At 46.3% G+C, this 16886-nt stretch overlaps 1 protein-coding gene across 2 annotated transcripts in view; it reads left to right on the plus strand.

Moving 5' to 3' along the window:
* Window positions 1–16886, plus strand: part of VSTM4 (V-set and transmembrane domain containing 4) — a 79903-nt gene that overhangs the window by 36015 nt on the left and 27002 nt on the right. For both annotated transcript variants that reach the window (XM_039481329.1, XM_039481328.1), the window contains exons 6-7: window positions 6326–6432; window positions 7408–7469. In XM_039481329.1, coding sequence (XP_039337263.1) covers window positions 6326–6432; window positions 7408–7469 — 169 coding nt within the window. The remainder of the gene's footprint in view (window positions 1–6325; window positions 6433–7407; window positions 7470–16886) is intronic.

The following is a 16886-nucleotide window of genomic DNA, read 5'->3' on the forward strand; positions in this document are numbered from 1 at the left end:
GGACTTTTGCCTGGCGATTGTAATGGGTTCTCTGGGCCTCCTGTGCCTTTTCCAAATGTTCCCGTACAATAGGGGTGACCCGGGCTATCCGGTCTCGCTTCTGTATTACATGTTCTATTATATTTCTCCCCTCTTTGGGTTCCTATTCCCAGATCTCTTTGGCGATATCTAGTATGCCACGGGGCTGACGCCCGTATAATAACTCGAAGGCGGAAAACCCAGTTGAGGCCTGAGGTACCTCCCGGATAGCGAACATAAGGTAGGGCAGTAGGGTGTCCCAATCCTTCCCGTCCCGACTTACCACCTTCCTTACCATAGCCTTGAGGGTTCGGTTAAATCTTTCTACCAATCCATCAGTCTGCGGATGGTTGACTGAAGTTCTCAGGGTATGTATATGGAGCAGCGTACAGAGGTCCTTCATTAGCTTTGACATAAATGGGGTTCCTTGATCTGTTAATATCTCCTTTGGTAGCCCCACTCGGGCAAAGATCCCCACCAGCTCTTTGGCTATCCTTTTAGAGGCTGTGTTCTGCAGGGGGACGGCTTCTGGATAGCAATTAGCATAGTCCAAAACAACAAGTATATATTGGTGGCCCCGAGCCGTCTTCTCCAGGGGTCCCACTAGGTTCATGGCTATTCGCTTAAAGGGGACCTCTATGATGGGAAGGGGTACTAAAGGTGCCCTCAGGTGGGGATGGGGACTGTGCAGCTGACACTCCGGGCAGGACGCACAGTACCTCCGCACTTCTTCATGTACTCTGGGCCAGAAGAACCGTCGTAGGACTCGTGCCAGGGTCTTCTCTACCCCCAAGTGCCCCCCAAAAAGATGACTATGAGCAAGACTTAATACAGCATTCTGGTGTTTTTGAGGTACTAGGATCTGCTGTACCTCCTGCCCCTGTACTGGTGCAACCCAGTATAAGAGATTCTTCTTCATTATGAAGTAGGGTCCTGGTCCCTGGGTTTTCCCTTCCACGGGGACCCCATCTATTTCAGTCACCTCCTTCCTAATGTTGTTGTACCTTGGGTCTTCAGCCTGGTCTCGTCCAAAATTTCCTCTTCTGGGGCTAATCTGCCCAAGATCTAGGGGATCAGTCTCTGTTGCCTCTACTGGTTCAGAAGCGTTAGGGTGGTGGTCAGACTCGGGTGCTTCTCCCTCCTGGGTGGCCTCCTTTTCAGCTGCTCGGGTCTGCCTACCTACGAGAGCGACCCTCTGGCTTTGATTCAGTATTCGGGTTCCCAAAGCCTTAGCTGCCCTCCTTTCCCTTTTTGACTTTCTACCCTGTCTGGGAATGGAAAATAAATCTGGGGATATTTCAGAGAAGACCAGGGGTTGACAGTCTACTATGGATGCCTCACTAACTTCAGGGTTCCCCTCTTTCTCCAATCCTCCTACTGGGAGTAAGTCTCCAAACCCTGGGAAGTCCCTCCCTATGAGCACCAGGTATGGGAGTTTAGGGACTACACCTGCTGCTACCTCAGTAGTGTTCCCCTGAATCTCGATTTTTACTGGGATAGTGGGGTAATAATCAACTGTCCCATGGACGCATGTTATCCCCATACACTTAGCCCGTAGCAGCTGACTGCACTTCACGAGCTTCCCCGAGACAAGCGTGATAGCACTCCCCGAATCAACCAGTGCTGTGGTCTCTACCCCATTTAGCTTTATTGGTCTTGTGTACATATGTGGGGTTAGTGAGACCCCCACAAGGTGGATTAGGGAGCATAGGTCTGCCCAGTTCCCCAGGTTACACTGCATAGGCTCCTCAGCATTGGGACACTGTGCAGCTATATGTCCCCACTCCCCGCAGGCATAACATCTGTAAGGGGCCTTAGGCATTCCCCGGTCTCTTGGTTTGGGCAGTCTAACATCACGATCCTCTTCTCCCTCAGTGCTCCGACTCGTTGTAGCTTCTGGTGGGCCTTCAGCCCCTCTCTTTTTCCACCTGTGATCTCCTGGTTGCCCAGTCACCCGAGCTCTAGGGCTTGGTGCTGCTAGTTTAACCCGGGGTGTCTCTTCCTTAACTGCTCGGGTCAGCTCCCTCACCATCCTTCGCCTCTCTACCAGTGCGACAACCTCATCATAGGTGGAGGGTTCGTTCTGGCTTACCCAAGCACGAAGGTCTGGCGGTAGCCCCCTCATGTATCGGTTGATGACCAGAACCTCTAGTATCTCTTCCGGACTCCGGGATTCCGTTCGCAACCACTTTCGTGCGAGATGGATGAGGTCATACAATTGGGACCGTGGAGTTTTGTTTTCCTGGTACCTCCACTCATGATACCGCTGGGCCCATACTGCAGTTGTTACCCCAGATCTGGCCAGGATCTCTGCTTTCAGCTGGGAGTAGTCTGCTGCAGCCTCTTCAGGCAGATCATAGTAGGCCTTCTGGGCCTCCCCACACAGGAATGGGGCAAGGATACCAGACCACTGATCTCGAGGCCAGGCCTCCCGTAGGGCTGTCCTCTCAAAGGCCAGAAGGTATGCCTCTACATCATCCTCCCGTGTCATTTTCTGCAGCCAATGGCTGGCCCATATGATCTGCGTCCCATCATGGCCGCGGTTCAGCTCTGTAAGGGTCTTTACCTGGTTTACCAGTTCCCTCAACATAGCTCGGTCTTGAGAAGCCTGGTCCATCAGCAGGCGATTAGTCTCTTGCTGCAGCCTCACTGCCTCCTGTTGGGCGGCTGCCTGGACACAGGTAGCCTCCTGCTGGGCCGCCGTAGCTTGTATCAATGCCCGCACTAAGTCATCCATTGTGGTGAAAAAATATAAACCCTCTCCTTTTTTTTTTAAATCACCCTCCTTCTTCTGCCCCGCTGTGCACACCAGATCCCACTTCTGACACCAGTTGCGACAAAGTTCCTCCTCTACCTTGGTGGGTCCTGCACTTATTTGGCAGATTTGCTCACCTGAGTGATCTTCCCCACAGTCTGGGTCAACTTCTCCTGTGTCTGATCAGGAGTTAGGAGGTTTGGGGGGAACTCGGGCCCACCCTCTACTCCGGGTTCCAGCTCAGGGCCCTGTGGATCGCAGCTGTCTATAGTGCCTCCTGTAACAGCTGCATGACAGCTACAACTCCCTGGGCTACTTCCCCATTGCCTCCTCCAAACACCTTCTTTATCCTCACCACAGGACCTTCCTCCTGGTGTCTGATAATGCTTGTACTCCTTAGTCCTCCAGCAGCACACCCTCTCACTCTCAGCTCCTTGTGCCTCTTGCTCCCAGCTCCTCACGAGCACTTCCTCTCCTCTGGCTCCCCCCTCCCTGACTGGAGTAAGCTCCTTTTTAAACCCAGGTGCCCTGATTAGCCTGCCTTGATTGGCTGCAGGTGTTCTAATCAGCCTGTCTGCCTTAATTGGTTCTAGCAAGTTCCTTATTACTCTAGTTCAGCCCCTGCTCTGGTCACTCAGGGAACAGAAAACTACTCAGCCAGTGACCAGTATATTTGCCCTCTACCAGACTCCTGTACCCCACTGGTCTGGGTCTGTCACAACTCCTAATTTCCATCTGATCAATGGAATTGAGGATCTGGAATATCTTTGAGGATCTGAACTCAAACTTGCCCAAGGTCACCCAAGAAGTCTGTGACAGGATGGGGAATTGAACTTAGATCTTTTGAGTCCTACAGTAACACCCTAAATTCTAGGCAAGCCTTCTTTTCTGAGCCACAGCCAGTCTTCCCCCTGGGAACTCCTCCATCTCACTCCCATTGAGAAAGTATAGCTTCTGCTTCAAATCCACATGCAGATTTCATGGCTTGGTCCAATCTCTAGTTATCCTGCAGCAGTCTGGAGGAGGGAGAGTACTTGACAAAAGCAAACACAGGCGAAATGGTGCTTCCTTGACATTAATGTGGATAGTAAAACCCTAAAACTCAACATGTTGCTCTTGCAAGAGTCTGAAATCCAGAAACACAGTGCATTGATGCTCAACATCAATAACAGACCCACAAACCACCCTCTCTCCCAGTGCTCTAATCTTAAGACAACTTGCATGCCTATATTTTCCAAATTCCTTGCTTTCCTTTGCTCTCTAAAAGCCCGTTAGATCCTATGAGGAAAGCATAATGTGACCTGAAGTACAAACCAGGAGATGGGGGGCAGCTGTGGGGGGAATCCCAAGATTAAAAAAGAATCTTTCCTTTTAACTCTGGACAAGAGAAGCAAGACAAAGACACAGTGTTTTTGAGCCAAGGAGCCTTTATGAATCTCCTTGTTTAGTTTGAGGAACTAGCTTCTAAGACTGCAAGTGCAATTATTGTATCTTCTGGTGCTAGTTAACCCTGCACAATCCCTGCATTTATAATTAAAGGGCAAGCCACAGATAAGTTTCTCAGTGGTTTCTCTTTAAAGTGGCAAAGCAGGAATAATAATGAATGCACTGAATTGACATTAAGCCCTTTCCGATTGCTGCGCTCAACTGGCCAACATCAGGATAATCATATTTTTAAACCGTATTTATGCTCTAACAACCCTTTCAATGCAGAAGACTTTTAAAACAATCAAATCCCCTTTTCATTATGGTTTGCTCTTTCCTTTTTTTCCTTTTTCTTGATTGGTCAAAATAGGCTGTTCAGTTGCATTTCCCGTTACTGTTTTTTTTTTTTTTGTTTGGTCAGTTTCCCTTTGTGGTTTTCATGTGGTAACAAATTGCTGGTGGTGTTTAGATTCACAACGCTGCAGGGGAACTTTGAAATTATTTCTGCCCTCAAACTTAGTTTGCATAACTGAAATTAATTTTCAAAATCACAAAAAACATTGAACATTTACTTTTACAAAACCGCTTTTTAAAAGAAACCTACACTTTGGGCTAAATATTCCAACCATGGCATCCATCAAAAACAATGAACCAGATTCTATTCTGAGGGATGCATGTGTAAATCCAAAGTACTTCCGCTGATGGCAATGGCATTACCCCAGCTTTACAGCTGTTTAAAATGAGAATCTGGCCTGATTTATGTTACTCTAGATTAGACAATGTGACTGCCTCTTTATCAAGCTTTTTTGTAAAAGCATTAGGATGAATAGATTGTAGTGCTGTTATTAATTATTATTGTGGTGGCTATGAGCTCCAGTTATGGACCATGACCCTCATTGTGCTAGGTGTTGTACAAACGGAACAAACAGTCCCTGACCCAATCAGTTTATATGCCTGAATACTTTCATGCATATTCAAACCAGGAAGGACTGCTCTAATTCTGGCCTTCAGAATTGATAATCACTCTGGCAAAGCTAAGAGAACTCTGTGGGACTTATAGGCTGCTGAAATGTAGTGGTCCAACTGCAGAGGTCCTCTTTCTGCAGGAGTGTTTATGACATACCATATTTATCATAGTCCCCCAAACCAAGTAGTGCTCATTAGCACAGATACCCTGCAGAACTCTAGGTGCTTCCGTTACAGAGTAGGGGCCGATGTTCAGCATGTTTGTTCTTTTTTTAAGGTAGTTTTTGATCAACTGAAAACTGGGGCCCGCTCATGAGTCATGTTGAGCACCCACAAGTCCTGTTGAAGTAGAGATGATTCCACATATCCTGGGAGGCTCTCAGCACCATAGAGGGCTAGGCCCATAACGATGCTAGTTAATGGCTTAAGAGTAAGCATAGAAATTCATGACTTTACCTGTCAGGGCTGCAGTCATTCTGACGCCTTCTGTGACTGCAGACTCATGTGTCTCCAGATACTGAACCAAATTCTTCCCTCAGTTCTAAAAGTTCACAGGGTAGATGGTCCACTGGTTAGGGTGTTAATCAGAGACGTGGTGTCAAGACCTCATGTTGCCACAAACTTGCTATCTGGCTTGGGCAAATCATGTAGGCCCAGATTCTTCAATTCCCAGATCTTCCAACTGCCTAACTCCCATTGAAATCACTGGGCTGTAGTGTCGGTGGTGCCCATGAGAAAAAAAAAACAGTTTCCTATCTTTTGTGTGTGTGTATGTGTGACAAATTGTAATATGTGCAGATACTGTAGTTCTTGGGTCATGTAAGTATCATAGCTAAGGTACAATTGCCATTGAAATGAACCTGTGTTGAAATCTGGCCTTGTGGACACCGTGCACTTCCTGTGTTAGCCAGAGCAGATGAAGCTACAAGTCTATCAACCATAGAGCCTGTGCTGGACAAGGAGTCAGGCCTCGTGGAATGGGACAGAAGTTGCAAAGCATTGTTACAGATTTTAAAAACATTTTGAAGTCAGAATCCAAGTCATTTGCCACGGACCGTGAAAACATTTTTTGTTTGTATGAAAACAATTGGTTGGAACATGTCAGTGCATGGATTTCATTTTTGCCATAACCATCCCCTTTCCCTTCTCTTTGCTTTCCAGCTCGGGGGAGACGGTCACCAGTGTGACAAGTCTGTCCCCGCTACAACCCAAAAAAGTAAAGAAAAAGAAAGAGAAGGCTGAGCAACCCCCAGCTATCCCAGCAAAAGGTACGAGGCAACTAACGCAACCCACAAAGCTGTATTTCCACCAAGGGGTGTGATTGAGCAGGGAGGGCAAGGAGTTGGGAGCCAGGACTCCTGGCTTCTATCTTGGACTCTACCACTCACTGCATGAGCTAGGCCAAATTAATTCACGTCTCCGTGCCTCTGATTTGCCACATGACAAATAGGGGCCCTACGTACCTCGAATGTGTCCCATGGGTGCTGTGATGTGTAACCAATGTTTGTGAAGGACTTTGTTCCACATCCTGAAATGTATTTAGGTGCCTAACTCCCATTGATAGGTGCTTAAATGCCTTAGAGGCTCTGAGCCTTGTAATCCTCGCTGGCAAGGCAGTGGAGAGCGGAGATTTGTTATCTGAGATCATGCTCTTTAGATCTATTTATACATCTAGGGCCAGACTGTCAAGTGCTCAGCACCCCAGTAGGGGTGAAGTTTTCAAATGTGCCCACCTCCCCTCAGCTCCCATTATGACATTTAATGATCAGATTTTCAAAAGAAAATGCACCCAGCGTGCTGAACTCCTTACATATCCTGCCTGGGTTGTAGAGACTGAGTGGGTGAAAGTCCAGTCCTCAGGGCCTAATTTTCAAAGGGGGCTTCAACATAACCTCCAACGCCATGCACGCAGACCCCCACATGTGACGTTCTGAGCACCATTGCCTGTGCCGTGCAAGGGGTGCAGTTTGCCTGGGTATCATGAGCACGTGTGAGTCATAACACGCAGAGATGCCTGGGCACATCTCTCCTCACACAAATGAGGACCATGCTTTGAAAATTGTGCTCTTTCTATATTACAGGTTTTAATAACAAATGTGCTTCACCCTTCAAGACTTACATGTGGGTTTTTTGCTGCTGTTGCTAACCTGCTATTAATCCAGGTGCATAACTGCTGATGCACATGCTAAAAGTAATCCCAAATTGTATTATGTGAAGTAATCTCTTGATATTTATTTTTATAGCTCCAATAGCCAATACTTTTCAGAAACCTAAGCTGTTGAAACCTCAAAGAAAAATTCTCCTGGTGAGTAGTCTTTTTATATAACTTTATTTCCCCCTGTATTCTTTTCTCGCAGTATAATTTTGGCAGTATTGCTAACATCCAGTGTTCAGAAAGTTGTGAGATTGGCTTAAAAATCAAAAGATCATTTTAAAGTCATACACTTTGTATATTTCACCTTTGTCTTCTGGTGTCTGAGCCTTTAGCTGACACTTGGGTCTTGTCAAGCTTTTCTCTGCAATCATAAGGGCTAGAAATATAATTTTAAAAAAAAATGAAAGCTGAGATTGAGTCTCACATGCCTCCAAGAGCTAGGGCTTTGAGAAAAATACCAGATAGCACGAAACTTGATAGATGACAATGTTGGTTTGAGTGTTTTCTAATACCAAATATAAGGCCTGATTCTTCTCCAAACTGGGGAAATCAGGAGTAACAAAGGTAAGTGAAGTTACCCATCTGTAAAGCTAGGGTATGAGAAAAGAAAACTTCCAAGACAGTTGGTGAATGAGTCAAACTAACCTCCAGATACTGCTGCATTGATGGCCCTGCCTGGCATCCTGACTAATGTTGTCTCATTGTTTCCTTGTATTCCTGTCAGTCTGTCTGTAGCCATCAGTTGTCTCTTGTCTTATACTTAGATTGTCAGCTCTTGGGGGCAGAGACTGTCTTTGTCCCATATTTCTACAGCACCTAGCACAATGGGGTCCTGGTCTCATGGTTAGTCTGCAGGTTCAAATGATCAAGAACATAAGAACGGCCAGACTGGGTCAGACCAATGGTTCATCTAGCTTAGTATCCTGTCTTCTGACAGTGGCCAATGCCAGATGCTTCACAGGGAGTGAACAGAGCAGGAAATCATCAAGTGATCCAGCCCCTCTCGTCCACTCCCAGCTTCTGGCGAACAGAGGTGTAGAGAAACCCTGAGCTTGGAGGTTGCATCCCTGACCATCTTGGCTAATAGCCATTGATGGACCGAACCTCCAGCAAGCCAAGCAGACTCTGACATTTTTCACTGTTGCTAATGAATCAATACCCCATCAGGGCATAAGGGGCACTGTGTCCTCAAAGCTTCTGTTTAATGACTTTGCTTTCAGATGAGAGAATTGAAACTGGATACCTGATTGTCAGTGGTCATTCAGTGTTCCATACCCCTTCATGCATGAATGGGGGCTAACCGTGGTGTCCTGGCCTAATTCCAACTGGTTTCATTAACACCCTGCCAGGCGAGAGCTCCTGGAAAGGCTGTCGCGTTCCTCCCCAGAGGGGACAGGTTTCACTGGTGTGGGGGGTGAAGTTTGCAAAGCACAGGAAAGGAATTATATAAATGCAGGGTATTACACCATCCAAACGCTTTGTGCTTAGAACATTGAGATCACAAAGTAAAACACTCAAAATCCTGAGATTGCTGCTACCCTATAGACTATGCGATAGAAATACACAAATATTAATTACTATTACCCTTATTTATTGTGCCTGAGGGTGGCTGCTGTTGCTAAGATGTTTCCTTCTTCAGACCTCCTATTTAAAGATCACATGAACAGCCAGACTTAGCCCTCGGTTCAGCACTGTACTTAAGCACATGCTAAACTTAAAGCGCATTTGATTCCAGTTGCTTTGTCTCTCTGGAATGCTGCTGGTGAATCTGGCCCCAAATATTTTTTCACTCTCCAACTGGCTACATCACACATGGCCCCTGCTGAGGCTCAGTCTCTCTGTCTGTTTTGGAGGTGGACAGGAAAAAACATCTTTTCAAAGAAAGCAGCATGAGCTTCATTGGATGCATGCGACGAAGTGAGTATTCACCCACGAAAGCTCATGCTCATGCTCCAATACGTCTATTAGTCTATAAGGTGCCACAGGACTCTTTGCTGCTTTTACAGATCCAGACTAACACGCCTACCTCTCTGATACTTTTCAAAGAAAGTGATCTGCTTCGTTTTTCCAAAGTGAGTGAAGGCTCCCGTTCCAGACTCTGGGCTAGTGCCTTGCTGTCAGGCTTTAATCTGGAAGCTGTCTCCATCCCCGGCTGTCTTTTCTTTCACATCAGAGTACACCTGGGGACCCACTAGAGCATGAGGAGTACAGTTCATCTGCTGACCTGGGCTTGTTTTTAAAGAACAGAATTCACCCAATGAAAACAATGTGAAAGTGTAGGCATACTAGAACTACTGCAGTGTTAGCAACAGTGGGAAATTTTCCAGAAAGGTATTTGCAAGGTGCCATTAGCCTTAGTATATAAATTCCCGGGCAAAGTTTGCACCCAATGCCTGCAGTAAAGGTGTGTGACCAGATCCCCAAATGGCATAAATTGGCATAGTTTTGTGGACTTCAGTGTAGCAACCCAATCTGTACCAGATGAGGGTCTGGCCTAATATCTCTGCAGAGTTGAAACCTACACAAAATGGATTATACTTGTCACAGCCTCTTATATAGAGACACTCTAATAGGCATTTCTGGGTATAGTAAGCCTCCTCATACAGCAAAGCTGATTGGTGGAAAAAATCTGACTTACTATATGCCATGTCTCTTATCAATGAGAAAATGTTGTCCCACTCATGGTGTGGCACACACAGAGAAGACATTATGCAAAGCTGGGGGTAAAAGTACATCAGGTCAGAACTGGTTGGACAACGTTTTTTAGTGAGAGGAAAGCAATTTCCTTATGCCAGTTCATAAAAATTACCAAGAAATGTGTAGCCGTTATGTTCAGATTTCCATCAAAACATTTAAGGTGCAAATTTTCAAAAGTGTCTGAAATTTCAGGTGCCTCAGTTGAGATACTGATGTGCGTGCCCAAAAATCAAGATTCCAAATTAGTGAAGAGCACTAAGTAGGCCATAGAAATTTGATCTAGGCTGTTAAAAATGGAATAAAACATATGCCCAAGAAAAGCCCACCACAAGGATTTTGGATTAAAAAAAAATCACTCAAAGAGGTCTGAATGTTAAGGATCAAATTCTGCTTTTGGTTAATCTGGTGTGAGTTATTCCTATGAGGGTAAGTGAGAGGAAAAATTCAGGTCTAATTCTGAGCTCAGTGGAAATCAAGAGTGACTCTCCTGAAATCAGTGGAGTTACACAGGCACAGGGGAAAGCGAGAAGGGAAATATTCATTTTTCTCCTTTCAGAGTTTAATAAAACCCAACACTATTGTAATGCTCCCTGTGGGAATCACCACCCATCCATCCACCCACACACACACATGCTGTTCCCCAACCTATGTTCACTCTGGAGTCACACAGATCTCTGAGGATTCACCAGACACAAAAGGGAACCCCCGGTCTCTGCTATGCATGGACCCCTCAACCAGCCCCTCCCCTGAGCCGCCAGACCCCAACCCACAGCTTCCCCTGGGTGTTTGCTGACGGAGGCTCCAAGGGGAAAAGAAGGAAGATGTGCACGTTACCACAAACTTAGGCTGTAGCTTGTGCCAGCCCATTGTGGGAGCATGGAGAAATTCCAGCAAATACCTGCCCCTTTCCAGGGCCACCCAAAGGATTCAGGGGGCCTGGGGCAAAGCAATTTTGGGGGCCCCTTCCATAAAAAAGTTGCAATACTATAGAATTCTATATTCTCGGGGGGCCTGGGACAAATTGCCCCACTTGCCCCCCCTGGGTGGCCCTGCCCCTTTCTGCCCCCACCACCTCCAAATCCATGTAGGTAGAACCCCACAGAGGAACTTCTGTGACGTCATCTTTAAGAGGGGCCACGCCATGTCAGCTGCACTCCTCTCGCCTTCCACATGACCGGGCATAATGTCGCATGTTCTGTCATCAAAGTGCTTTACATGTGACCACTCATTGCACCTCAGGGAGAACAGTCCTTATTATGATCCCCGATGGATAAACTGGACCACAGAAATTTTAACTGGCTTGCCAGAGGTCCCACAGGCAGTTTTCCATCTGAGCTGGAAGTAGGTACCACAGGTCCTGACGCCTGTTTTCTCACTGACCATCAGAGCAGGCTGTCTCCGCCAAGGGATTTGGATATGAGAACTTCTCAGGAAGCCCAGCACCGTGTGACCCTCAGTCACGTGTCAGTTCACTCTTTATCTGAGAGCACACCTAAGGAGGAGGTGTGCCATGGATGGAGGGCTGTTTGCACCATTTACTGCATATTTCCTATTGGCATTCTCCCAAGGGCACAGGTACCTATGCTAGGCTAAAGGATATTGTAGTAATGTCTTATTGCACAACTGCGTTCTGCACTAGAGCTGTGTTCATAGGTGCTGTGTGGTCACTTGATGATAGTGGAAAGATAGACTTGCTTAGACAGAGCTGTTGCGTTGTGAGCTTCTCTTGCAGCCTCTCCCTCTACCCCAAACCTGAGATAAGGTAACACAACTATGATGGAAACAGAGTGCTCTGGAAATCCTAAGCCATCAAGGTAGGCCTCAGAGCCACATTACCAAATAATTCTAGTGTTGTGGGAGAAGTTTTATAATAACCTAAATACCAGCAAAATTGTTTCCAGAGGACATGTGCTTTAGGTTTCTGGAAGGATGTTTATAATAAGCTAGAGAATTTCTTTTGTTGTTAATGTGCTAGAATTGGTTGCAGTTGAATTTTACAAAAGAATTAAAGAAACGAATATGGGAACCTGCGTAAAATATGGACATAATTTCAACTGAAAATTAAAAAAAAACAAAAAAAACCATAATATTGCATTCAAACCCACAGCCCTGCAAAAAGCCCTTTAAAAAACTTTTCTCAAGTCATATTGCTCTTCTTTTATCTGGAATAAAAACTGTATGGTCCCCTTGATGCTTAAGTCTTCCCCTTGCGGTCCTTTCCCATTAGTGACAGCAGGAGATGTGCGCAGATCAAAGGAAATAGAGATGCTGAAATGCAAGAAGGGATGTATATTTATGGGATGCTAGAAGCTCAGAGAGTAAAAAAGGCCGAATGCCCTGGGCTAAATTCTGCCCTCCATGCACCTGGGGATCTTCTGTTGTAGCCAGTGGCAGCCTTGTTTGCATTTATACAGAAATGTTTGGTCTTATGAGTTGGTAAAGCTAATTCTGCCATAGTTTTACACTTCCTCATCCGTGTTGTTTGGCCAGGCCTTTGGCTGTCACCCAGAGACTGGCTTTGGTTGCCCAAGCCCTCGGAGGAGCACAGAGTTCCAGCTTCAAAACAGAGTCTCAATAAAACATCTTTGTATCTGTCACATTGCTGATCTTCAGGGTCGGTGCAACCATTTAGGCAACCTAGGCGGTCGCCTAGGGTGCTAGGATTTGGGGGGACGGCATTTTCTTCAGCAGAGACACGGAAGCCGGATCTTCAGCCGCCCCGGTCGCCGCCGGCATTTAGGCGGAGGGAGCTGGGGCAGGGGAGGGCAGGGAGGGCCGACTGCAGCAAGTAAGGGGGTGGGAGGTGGCACGCAGGGGAACTCCCCGCCCCAGCTCACCCCTGCCCCTCCTCCTCCCCGAGCACACCGTGGCTGCTTCACTTCTCCCGCCTCCCAGGCTTGCAGCGCCAACCAGCCTAGGCGCCGCAAGCCTGGGAGGTGGGAGAAGTGAAACAGCGATGGCGTGCTCGGGGTGGAGACAGAGCACGGGTGAGCTGGGGCGGGGGGTGGGGTGCCTGAGGGTGGGGAGCTGCCACAAGGGGGGCGCCTCAGGGTGGGGGGGCAACTACAATGGGAGGGGGGCACCTCAGGGCAGAGGGGGGAGCTGCCGTGGGGCGGGGCTCAGGGCGGGGGCATGGCGGGGAGGGCGCAAGGTGGAAGTTTCGCCTAGGACACGAAACATCCTTGCACTGGCCCTGCTGATCTTTAGCAAACTTAGGGCCTGATCCAAGGAAGTCAAAGACTCCCCATGGGTTTAATGGACTTTGGATCAGACCCATAGACCCAAAGCCTGCAATCCTTAATCAAGCACTGACATGAACATCTAGACATAGGTTTTTAAAGAGAGGAATGTTTGGGGGTTAAAACACAGGACTGGGAATGTTCCTTGCTCAGCCACTGACTTGTGTGACTGTGGGCCAATTACATAACTTCTCCATGCCTCCAAATTGGTCAGATAAATTATTTCTTACAAATGACTCCCTCAGCTACAGTAGTGGAATGCTTTGGAAATGTAAAGCACACTAGGTGTTTCATCATTAAGGGTCTTAATTCTTCAGAATTTGGTTTCCATAACTTTTACTGGACTTTTCTGATGATGTCACAGCCATTTGAGAAAGGGGAGCGGTCCAGGCCTGTAAAACGTTGAGACAGGGCTAAAAACATCACTTTGGCTCTGGGTAAGTAAGGGCAGAACACTCCCAAAAGCTGACGCAGGCTCCCTTTTCTGATACATGCTTATAAAGCTCCTACTTTTACGCTGAATTTTTTTCAAAGCCACCTGGGAGTTTTGGATTCCCAATTCCTATTAATTTTAACCAGGTGCCCAAATTCCCTTTGCAGCATTGAAAAGTTCAGCCTTAATTATTATTCTGTGCTAAGCACTGACAGTGCACTCAGTAGCTGTACAGTACACAACACTAAGGACAGGCTCTGCACTGAAGAACTCAGAGTCTAATGCTTAATTCATCAATGTGACTAGCCCCTGCAAACATTTCTTCTGAAAGGACAACTCCAAAAACCTCGGAGGTGGTTTTTAAGGCTAGGGAGGACAGGAAACCAGTGAAGATGTCTGCGAAAAGTATGATTTGGTCGTATTTCTTTGTGCATATATTTCCCTATAAATCAAACTTTTCCTTCAGTGTGGCTCCCCATAATAAGCATTCACAGTACTTTTAAGTATAATGAATGTAGTTAAATATTTCACATCATTGTCATCCTCTTAACAAGGCACTGAGAGCACATGCCTACATAGAGCAGGTTAAAAGCATTAGAGCTTATGTTTTCCTAAACAAACATCCCTTTGACTTTTAGCTTCCAGGAAAATGTTCCTGGCACTACAATCAACCATAGCAACTCCAGACTCACTGCAGGGAGAACATGAATAGTATGGCCTAGGAGCTAGCACCAGAGCATAATTACGGGTTTTAAATATCAGTGAATTAGAGACAATCCAATTACTGGCTCAGAAATATAAGCTTCTGAAATACAGAGACACAATTTTAGTTGCTGCTTTACAAACCCTTGCTTGGTGAAGCACTTTCCAATATCTGATAGTGACTTTCGAGTGACATTTTTAAACTAGTCATTTTATAGCTACAGTCTCTTGCAGGCATGGGAACAAATTCATCCATTACATACGACATTGTACTCATCCATGTGCCTTGGGTGTGTGATTTTTTTAATGATTGAATAAAATCCATTCAGGTTTTTTCCCCCTCATTACCATTATTAACCCAGTAAAGGTGAGGCAGGCAATTTTATGTCTAAGCTGGTATTTTTGCATGATTATTTTTCCAGTTGGGGTTATACCAGGGATGAGTTTGGTTCATTCCCTGAGTGAAAGGTATGTTGTACATTATAGATATAGATATATAGCTATAGTGATTTGGGGAGTCCGACCATATGAATGATCAGACATGAGCTCCCCCTGGTTGAGTAGGAGTCAAAGACTGTGGTAGGTGTTTTTGGAAAGGTTATTTTTTCCCAGGATGTGTCAGACTCAGCTGTGAACTCTCAAGATATTAATGATCTCTGTAGGTGTGATATGAAATTGAGCAAATATACATAGAAAAATGGACTGATCCATTTTCACGGATCCCTCTGTCATCTTGAAGCCTTTCATCCAGTCTCATTACTCATCTCCTTTCCACACTAGATAACCCTAGTTTTTGCAGTCTCTTCTCAGAGACACGTCGTAGGAACTGTGGTGAAATTAGCATTTGGGAATTTGAGGGGTTCACGAGAACATTTCTTTTGCATTCTCTGAAGTTTGCATTCACATTGAGGTTCAAACTCAAAACACAATGCATTCAAACCTGTTGAGTTATGGCGGCTTTCACACCAGGACCAAAAATCATCCTAGCTTCACATATAAACAGAAACAGTTTGTGAAACTTTGTCAAACCTTAGCACTGAACAGATACAAAACCCTTAGCGGATGACGTTTGTGCAATGTCATTTTTGATGTGTCTCTTTCTAATGAAAGTCCCCATAGAACTATAACCATTTTTATTCCCCTTCTTGCGACCTTTTTAATCCCCATGATATCTTCTTAAGAGGAGGTGATCAAAATGGGACTCGGTGGGCCAAATCCATCCCTGGTGTAACTTTGATGACTTTGGTAGCATTATACTAGGGATGAGCTATTACACTGAGGGGCTAAAACCTGTTTGAACTAAGGACGGACAAGCCTCCTGCTTAGAGCCAAAGTCCATGTGTGCAATGACTCTGTGGGGTTTTCTGCTAGCAGTTACTTTCCTGGTGAATAAAGAATGGGCACATGCATTATCTTGAAGTGGGGGAACGCTATGTGAGAGAAGCGGCCCTTCTCTCCTGAACAAGCAGACATCCCACCGTGGAAAGCTCGATTCATATTTCTAACTCTAAGGACAGCATTTGACATTCCAATGCCATATTTATTGATCCCTTCAAGTGGAAACTCAATTGAACCCTTGACATTTCAGAGCTCACATTGGCCAGCAATTGCATTTTGCTTTCATTTCCAAGAACTAATTCAACTTGCAGATCCAGCTGCATCTTTGCAGAAGCGCTAACTTGTCACAAGTGTCTGCATAAGCGATTTTTAAAACTCCTTTCTTCCAAGGGAAAATATGACTTTCTGGCAGGATTTTCCACTGGGTATAAAGTGTGGGATTGTCAAAAGCACCTTGGGTTGGCCAAACTCTGCTCTTAATGAAGCCAACGGGAGTTTTGCCAGTTAACCCAGCACCAAGTGGTTTGGAAAATTTCAACCAAGGTGCAGTGTTATTGTAAGCCACCCACACTTAGTGTTGCACACTGATCCCCTCTAGTGGTTGGGTCACAGATACTGGTTGATGAGACTGCTAAAGCCTTTAGCTCAGGCTTTTCAATCCAAGGCTGTAGCATTATCTCTGCTTCTGAATTGTAAACTGTTTCATTGCTCAAACACTGATGAGGGTGAAAGGGTCCATCCTCCCTAGCTCTTGGGATCTCCAGAAGGACAGGACTGCAGGAGTCTTGGAAACCTTCTCCACCTGGCCATGGGCCTTTGTGTAGAACATTCAAAATGGGGAGAGAGGCCACTGCCTCACTACAGGCAGATTGCAAGTCACAGTTTGGAGGAGACACTCCCACCCCCTGGGTGGGGCAGAGCACAAACAGTCTATAGCGCAGCGCCTTCTGGCTGGGGCCAACAGTAATTAACAGCCTATAAGGGAGCACTGTCTCCCTGGGCAGGGCAGAGCACAGTCTGTGAGCTCTGGGTCTTTTAGGAAGGGGCAGAGCAGACACAGCAGACAAAGCAGTCTGGGATCTGGTGTCCTGGCTTGGGTGCATGGCAGACGAACGCAGGCCTCTTGGGCCTCAGGTGGGGAGGCTGCCACCCCTGGGG

Source organism: Mauremys reevesii, linkage group 7, assembly GCF_016161935.1.
Source record: "Mauremys reevesii isolate NIE-2019 linkage group 7, ASM1616193v1, whole genome shotgun sequence".
NCBI classification, from domain to species: domain Eukaryota; kingdom Metazoa; phylum Chordata; order Testudines; family Geoemydidae; genus Mauremys; species Mauremys reevesii.